Genomic DNA, 8,116 nt, shown 5'->3' with positions numbered 1-8,116 from the left:
TGAGTAGGAGGGGTGCGGCTGTCTCTGTGAGCACAGCTGGGTGGCGGGACGCCTGAGGATCTGGACAACGTGATCCAACGTGCTTCTTATCTCGGGCTCAGTTTGTTTATAACTGTTTTCATAAAATTTCATGTCTTTTCTTTTTTAAACAGAGAAAAAATGAAATTTTCTTTTTTTTCTCTCTCTCTCTTTCTCTCTTTTTGTTTGTAGCTCATAAGTTGACCGGCCGTAGATTTTAAGATTAAACAAATTGCAACATCGTGTTTCCTGTTGTTTTAACCCTGTAACAATGCTGTGTTTTCTTTTTAATAAAAAACGTTCTTTGAATATGTTTTTTCAAACTCAAAGTTGTGTGAGCGGCTGACTGATGCTCGGATAGTTTTTAATAGATTTGTCTCTGGTTGCGTATTGAGTCGTTTCAGAACTTGAATCACTGCAGATGCAGTGTATATAGGTTTTCTCCACATCAGCAGAAATGGTGAGCAGAAGAATCTGATAAAACTCAATAAATGTTGAGTAGTGTCTGATGAATCTGATGACCTCAGATCATTTGTACAATGCTTGATGTACTTTAATGCTCATGTTTCCTATCAGTGACAGCTCGATGAGCTGTGATCCGTCTGCTTTAACATCTTTACATGATTGATTCTCATATTGCTTGGATGAAGTAAATACATCCATCCATCCCTATCAGCCTTCAAGTATATACAATACTTCAAGTGGTATTGAGTATCTACTTGATTAACAGTTGTTTTCCCTTCAACAAATCCCCTTCATTGTTTCATATACAACAAAGTGACTGATGCAAAAGGAGAATCCCCGTTTCTATCAATTAACAAACTTCTACATTTCATTATGAGTGTTCTGTGATGTCAAACCGTCTGTTCCCTCTTTTTGTTATGTTTTGTTTGGTGCAATTCCACAAAAACACGTGGTTGTAAACCAGAGGGCCCCATGATTGTGGTGACATCGTACAATATATATACAATTTAAATACTGTATATCCATGATAATCAGAGAATGTATTTTGGCTTTGGGGACAATAGAAGGAGCAGGAGCTCCATCAGTAGCTACAACCAGCTGACGGGGGCTGTCAGTGCAAACAAGCCGCAGCAGATTGTTCTGGACACTGACGCGTTCAGTGGAGCTGAGCAGCACTTTGTGAAATCAGATGTTACCTGGGACAAGTGAGGACAGGAGCCACAATTCCTATGTAGGTTAATAAAATGGACAGTTGAATGTAACCTACATAAAATGATGTCCAGCGCATCAAGTCTCTAAACCGCTTAACGTCATCAGGGTTGTCGGGTGCAGGAGATCAGTTCTGCTGTCGTAGACACATGAGAAAACAAATGATCAGAAACATTCTGAGAAGACAGACTCGTATTAGACTCAGTGAAATGGGATTAAACACAAAAGAGCAGTTTATTAATGATGTAGTGTCTCTGCCGGCATTCCCAATACATACATTGGACTGGACTACACACGAGCCAGAGTAAAATCTGATCAAAATAATTAAGAAAAATAATCATATATTTAAAACCAAACATTGGCAATTTTGACGTAAATGACACATTACATACAAAACTAAAGAGCAAACTCTTATATTCAGTAACTGGCTCTCTGAAAACTACAGTATAAGTAACAACATCACATCATTCATCAAATCTGTCATGAACTTTCACGACATCGAAAGACCGTTTCAACCGTTTATTTTCGGAGGTTTCCACTTTAATCTGAGTCGTGTGAATGATGCCTTTCGGATTCGAACCACTAATTGTGGGTACAGCTATTTATATACATAAACACAAACATACACACATCAGTGCAGTCGCATTAACTCAACCAGAGATGTCTTGCTAAAATCTCTCCAATCGTTCCTTTACCAGTCGAACTACATGTAAAAGTCAATGGGTGCTCGTCGTTCAACTGTGTCACCACAAACGGTGTCAGACATCCCCTCATACGTCATCAACCCGCGACGGGGCCGTTTCACCGCGTGACGTCAGCAAGCGGTTCTTCGTCCAACGCGTGTTTACATGTGGTTTCACACCACGATGTCCTCCAGGAGAAGACAGGGCGAGTGTGCCAACTCAGACAACAAGAACAACAAGAAGAAAAAGAACAGCTGCGAGGAAGCAGCGGAACTTTGTTCACTTATCGCAGACGAGCAGGTGAAGAGACGCGTGAAGATTCATTAGGAGCCGGGAACTCCGTTCAAACACGGTCAGTGACGACAACACCAACACCTGCGCTACCTGACAGTCAGCTGGAGACACTGCACACATCGTGAAACACCTCAGCAGCTCACAGGTGTGACTGAGTTCTGGCAGCTGCACATGACAGCAAACTGACAAAACCTTAACAACCTTTTACCTCATGCTCATCCAGCTGCTTCTGGTGTATTTTCTAGTGTTATTGATGTTTTTTTAAAGGATAAAATATCATTCAAGACATCTGGACCAGTGTCAGTCTAAACCTGGACACGTTTGTGGCATTTTAATTAATAGAATGAACCATAATTTAGATAAATTAAAGTGTCTTTGCCTCTGTGGGAATAGATAATCTATATTATATTGGACCAGTCTTGTCCAGATCCCCATAATCTTCACTTAGTACATTAGAATCTTGCGCCAGAGTTAGTTGTCTTGTATATGTTTCAATCGTCTGTGTAGATATCTAACAGCTTCAGGCAGGAGCAGGTGTTCAGAATCACAGATCCAGCCCGATAAATCAACACCAGCTGATAAAGGACGTCTTAGTGCATCGTGGTTTTCAGATGTTTCAGATGAAGAGCAGAAAGTTTGCGTGTGTTGACTTGTATAAATCATTATATCCTTGAAATAAAAACATGTGTCGTAAATGTCAAGCAGGGATCTGGAGTTCGACTGTCATCCTTTCCCACACTGCGTCATTAAAAACGTCCTCAGCAGCCAGACGTTTGTGGAAAACCTGCAGAGAGAACTGCTGGGACTGGACTTTCACAGCAAGTCCAACGACCTGTACAAGTTCAAACAGGTTACTGGCAAACTAGTGCTGCTTTCCTCCGGTTGGTCGGGTCATATGTCTCATCATCTTTTCCTTGTGCAGTCGGAGGACTTGAGGGGGAGAACGGAGCACACATTGCCGCTTTGAGGTGAGAGGATTCCTGTTCACGCAGACTTTCATATCCGTGTGTGCTTCAGGGCAGGGGTGGGGGGGGTTGTGTCAGAATGAATGAAGAAAGTCGCAGATGATGCTGCCTGTACAGTTTCAGTCCTTCAAGTGACAAACTCATTGTGTCAGGTGGGAAACAAAAATGAGCGTTTTGACCTCATGAGGAACAATTCTGGGGTTTTGGATTCAGGCCTAATGTTCAACACGGTCAGAATTGACTGGAACCATCAAATATTCAGTGAGAATGCTGGATCCGACACCTGCGGACCAACTGTGACATTTATCTCATTGTCACTTTCTGCCTCCATGATCTCTCCTGTGAGACTCCTGCTGGTGTTCTAGTATCTGTATGTCTCTACATACGACTTACTGTCACACACTTACGATAATAGACAGAAACCTGTGCGAGAAGAAAAGGTGCTGGAAGATGTGGAAGATACAACGTATTATATTTACAGGTCATGGGCAGAAATATCAACTTTTAACTTCCTTTTCTTTCAGACATTGGCGCCACTGGCCAGTGTGGAAAAAGAACAAAACCGCTTTTGCGTCAACTGCAGTGAACACACTTGATACACGGAAGGTTTAAAGTGACAGAGTGAAATCACAAGGCTGAGAGAACAAACAACTGGGGGAGACATTGTCTCTGTGAGTTCCACCAGGTGGAGCCAGAGTTCACCTCTGCTCAGCTGCTGCTGTATTAGATTTAGACTGTGTAAAAAACACCGCACATCTGAGAGTTTGAGATAAGATGGATGCAAACACCTGATGTGCAATAGACAGACACACACACACACACACACACACAGCAGTGACACTGAATGTGGCCAAACACGTGATGATTCACTGCAGCCGGAGACAAAGTTGGTTTGAAAATGTGAAAGCATTAACAAAGTAAATCGAGACAAAACTGTGTGGAAAATACATGCTGCTGTTCAATTATTAATGTCATCATTGAATCCACCATGACGCTTCCTGTTGTGATCATTTATTATTCATGTCACAACAAAATGTCACAGCCGCTCTGGAGTTCAAACAGTCGTTCAGCATCTCTTGTTGACTCACGTCATCCGTCCGAAGCAGTGTGACCTTACACTGATTTCAGGTCAGCACTGTTTGGACACTTCCGCCTCTGGCTGGGCGACGTGTTGGCCGTCGACCTGGAGCCCACGGTGGATGTTTCCTGTGCCAGATATGAATACTCAGGTGAACGCTGCCTCCATCCCTCAGCAGACAATATGGAACGTTGTGGAACATTGTGGAACGTTGTGGAACGTTTCAACCTGATGTACATGTTCATTATTTCTCCTTCTAGATGTGCTCCTGTGTCACGATGATGAGTTGGAGGAGAGACGCGTCGCTTTTATTCTGTATCTCGTGCCTCATGGCAGAGCATGACGGCGGAACCCTCGATCTGTACACAACAGACAGTGAGCAGCGTGTAGTGTGTGTGTGTGTGCGCGTGCGTGTGTGTGGGGGGAGGGGGTGCACATGTGTCAATCCCATTTCCAAAGTTGCATGTATGTGTTTGCTATTAAATCGTTGTATGGGGTTGAATTAGCATTACCTATCTGTTGTGTGAATCATCTTGTCTCCAGGTAATTTCCAACCAACGAGTGTAGTGAAGTCGCTTATACCATCGTGGAACACGCTCGTTCTCTTCGAAGTGTCTCCAGTCTCCTTCCACCAAGTAAGAGAAAAAGTGTAATAATCTGGGGTTTTTTTTACGTGGGACAAGCAGTGCTGCGGCTCTGCTGGTGGTCACAGCCGCTGAACACGCAGAGTGTTTTTAAAAATAAAACACCACAACTACCCAGTGTGTGTGTAGGAGAGTCACAGACATGTCACAGACATGTCAAAGAGATCAGATGAGTCGTGGACGAGAAAAGATTCATCCTAGAAGTCACAGTATCATTTTGATACCATCGTAACGTAACAAAGTCTTAATAAAGTAATTAATTAAGAGGCTTGTTCACCCATGGATGAATCCAGAAGATGATTAAGGAGGGATGTGTGGTGAATGGCATCAATCAGGAAATGAAGCCTCACTCTTCTTTGTTGTGGTCCTGATGCTCTCGACAAGGCGTTGTTGCTTCCGCTGCTGAAATACTCACGGTGTGATTTAGATTGCACTGCGCCGCAGAAGCTTCCAGGTTAAATCCGCCTCTTGTCCTCAGGTGATGTGCTCTGTTTGCCGCAGGTGTCTGAGGTTTTGTCACAGGACAAGTGTCGTCTCTCTCTGAGCGGCTGGTTCCACGGAGCTCTCTGGAACGTCCTCCTCGCTACATCCAAACCGCCCGTCCCACGGAGCCCACACATACCAAGAGATGTGGGTTTGCACACACACACACACACACAACGCCTCTATGACCTCCTTGTCTCTTTCTGCTGTAAAGAAACACACACCACAGAACTGACATGTAATGATGCGTTGTGCCCACAGGAGGCGTTGCTGCTGAGTGGGTCAATCCAGCGTACATGAACATCTGTTATCAGAGCAGATTCAGGAGGAGTTTGAGAATAACTCTGAAATCCAGCTCAAAGATTTTCTCAAGGTACGTCTCACATTCGTCTGCCTTTAGACGGCGTCAGCTGTTCTGCTGCCTGACAACACGTCCCGTCACTAGGAGGAGAAGTTCCGAGAGGTGAGCGAGGCTCTGGCTGCTGCTCAGATTCAGTGGGGCCCACCAGGGGTCCGGCCAATCAGAGGTGGGAGGGGTTTACATGAGGTTTGATGACATATGTGGGGTAAAAAAAAAAGGGTGTAGGCTCTGTGTGTGTGTGTGTGTGTGTGTTTGTGTGTAGATGCTACCAAGTAGCTTGTGTGGACACTTTGCCTCCGTGTGTGAGCGCTTGTTGGGAGCTGCTGCGCTCGGAATCCATCTTCTGCTCCTCTCAAACTTCACCGGCCTCAGACTGCACTACCTGTGTCCTGCTGACGATGAAGATGACAACGGGGAGAAGAAGGAGATAGACGAGGCTGGAGAAGCTAGCCGGATCTTCCAGTAAAACATCATCAGGAGATGAAAAAGTCAGTCAACTTTGTTGTAGCTCTGTTTGTTAGTAGAATGGAATGATTTTCTTGTCGTTAGAGTTGTACAACTGCTGATCATTGAGCTATTGTGAAGGTGGTCCATCAATAGTTATATTATTGGCTGTTGTATTTGACTAAATACCATGTGCATGATACAAACTGTTGGCACGCCCCAAATGCATCGATGTATAGTTTATCGGGGGCGAGTGAAAAATGCGCCCACAGCGATGCTTTGTTCTTCTCCATTTTCCTAAATGACTGTAGATTACTGTATTCCTGTGGGGAAAAGTTACTTTTTTTCACGATTTTCTTGGAGATGGTTCTTAGCGTGAACATGAGTGAGTCATAGCAAAGCGATCCCGATAATTCCGTACAAAATGACACAATGATGAAATGACGAATGCTGTGTGACAACTTACAAACGAAGAAGCAAACTGAAGTAACAATGATAACAAACACGTCAGTTCATAAAGCCACAACGTTCTAGTGCGATCAGCGTTACTCCCCGTACATTGATGACTGACGCTAACAGTATTAGCGTTGCTGTAGCAAAGAAGTGAACCTGTTTGTTGACGTCCTCAGTGTCATCCGTTGTGTCCGTCGGAGCCGAGGACGCCGGAGTGCTGTGGCGAGCTGCGCCGATGGTCTCATGGCGGCTACACTCTGTTACACGACGGAGAAGCAGCACGAGCAGAATACGCCCTGGACCTCATTCTGTCATTTGGCTGTGAAGGTGGGTTCAAACACGCTCACCACTACACACCGTGTTCTAATGTTCACTGCGGGAGCCACAGCACCGCAGTTTATCAACAACCAGAGGTCTTTGATTGTCATAATACACACAAGTACACAAAGTCAGAAAGGATCCAAAAAGAGAGAAGACAGAATATGAAAGGGTTTTGTACTTACGTACAAGGAAATATACACATGGATAACGTTACTGCAATAATAATCCATTATTAGTAATAGGATAGAATACGTGTTATTAGTGTAGGATTCCCTATTGACCCGACACAGAATTATAAATCTGCATTAAACATCACATGTTGACCTTTAATCTGTAATGTCAGTTTGAACCAAACCATCCTGAAACTAAAGTGAAAGACACGCGTGAGCAGTGTGTGACATTTGAATGTGTCTCCTGCAGGCTGGCAGTCAGAGTTTGGAGGCTTCACGTGTTACGTGCTGATGAAGAGGATGAAGAGGTGAATGTTAATCACAGTACAAACTGTTAATGTTTAATCAATATGATTCGGGCTTCGTTTGAACCGCTCGCCCGCCCCCCTCCTGTCCACAGCTGCTGACCGTGTCTCCAGAGGACAATTCGCTGGCCTTGGTCTACAGAGACAAGGAAAACCCTCAGATTCGTCAAACATGTCAACCACAAAGAGCGCAGCTGATTCTCACTGAAAGAACATTCTATGACTTCTCTTTTGTGTACTATGAATAAATACCTACTATATGTTTGTGTGTGAGGGTTTCACAGCTTCTCGTAGCATCTTAGTTCAAACTGTCACAACTACTACATACTACTTTAGGTGAGAGCAGTGTTTTGACACACACACACACACAGATGATAATAAGCAGCCTGAAACATGAGAAGAAAATGGTCTGTTTATACAGTTGGCTCAAAAGATTAGTTTTATTTAAATGCATGCAGTCAGATGGCTGTTTTTTCTTTTTAAAGTAGCTTTACTGACATATCCATCAAAAAAAGTAATCAGTCACGTTTTCACATCTTTTGAAACTGGTTTCATGTCAACAGATAGCTCAAAAAAGTGAGTACCCCCCCCACCCCATTTCAGTAAATATTTTACTATATCTTTTCATCTTTTCTGAACTGTATTTAGATACTAAGCCATAGATGGCAGAGAATTTTTTATATATTACTTTTATTGCTCACATAAAAGATGTTTTACAGTTTTC

The 8,116-nt window shown here is 43.6% G+C and overlaps 1 protein-coding gene across 1 annotated transcript; it reads left to right on the top strand.

Annotated features, from left to right (window-relative positions):
- Window positions 1-2,862: 2,862 nt before the first annotated feature.
- LOC144739677 (prolyl 3-hydroxylase OGFOD1-like) lies at window positions 2,863-7,640 on the top strand. Its single transcript, XM_078622602.1, is given in 19 exon segments — window positions 2,863-3,018; window positions 3,091-3,115; window positions 3,118-3,136; window positions 4,262-4,362; window positions 4,472-4,538; window positions 4,540-4,586; window positions 4,755-4,846; window positions 5,357-5,489; window positions 5,603-5,650; window positions 5,653-5,711; window positions 5,784-5,833; window positions 5,962-6,041; window positions 6,044-6,161; window positions 6,802-6,923; window positions 7,338-7,370; window positions 7,373-7,395; window positions 7,488-7,544; window positions 7,546-7,579; window positions 7,582-7,640. Coding segments are annotated over 19 exon segments (1,323 nt in total).
- The last annotated feature ends 476 nt before the right edge of the window (window positions 7,641-8,116 follow it).

This window comes from Lampetra planeri, unplaced genomic scaffold, assembly GCF_965212315.1.
Source record: "Lampetra planeri unplaced genomic scaffold, kcLamPlan1.2.h2 scaffold_1649, whole genome shotgun sequence".
Classification (NCBI taxonomy): Eukaryota; Metazoa; Chordata; class Hyperoartia; order Petromyzontiformes; family Petromyzontidae; genus Lampetra; species Lampetra planeri.
This window is presented reverse-complemented; position numbering and strand designations above follow the sequence as displayed.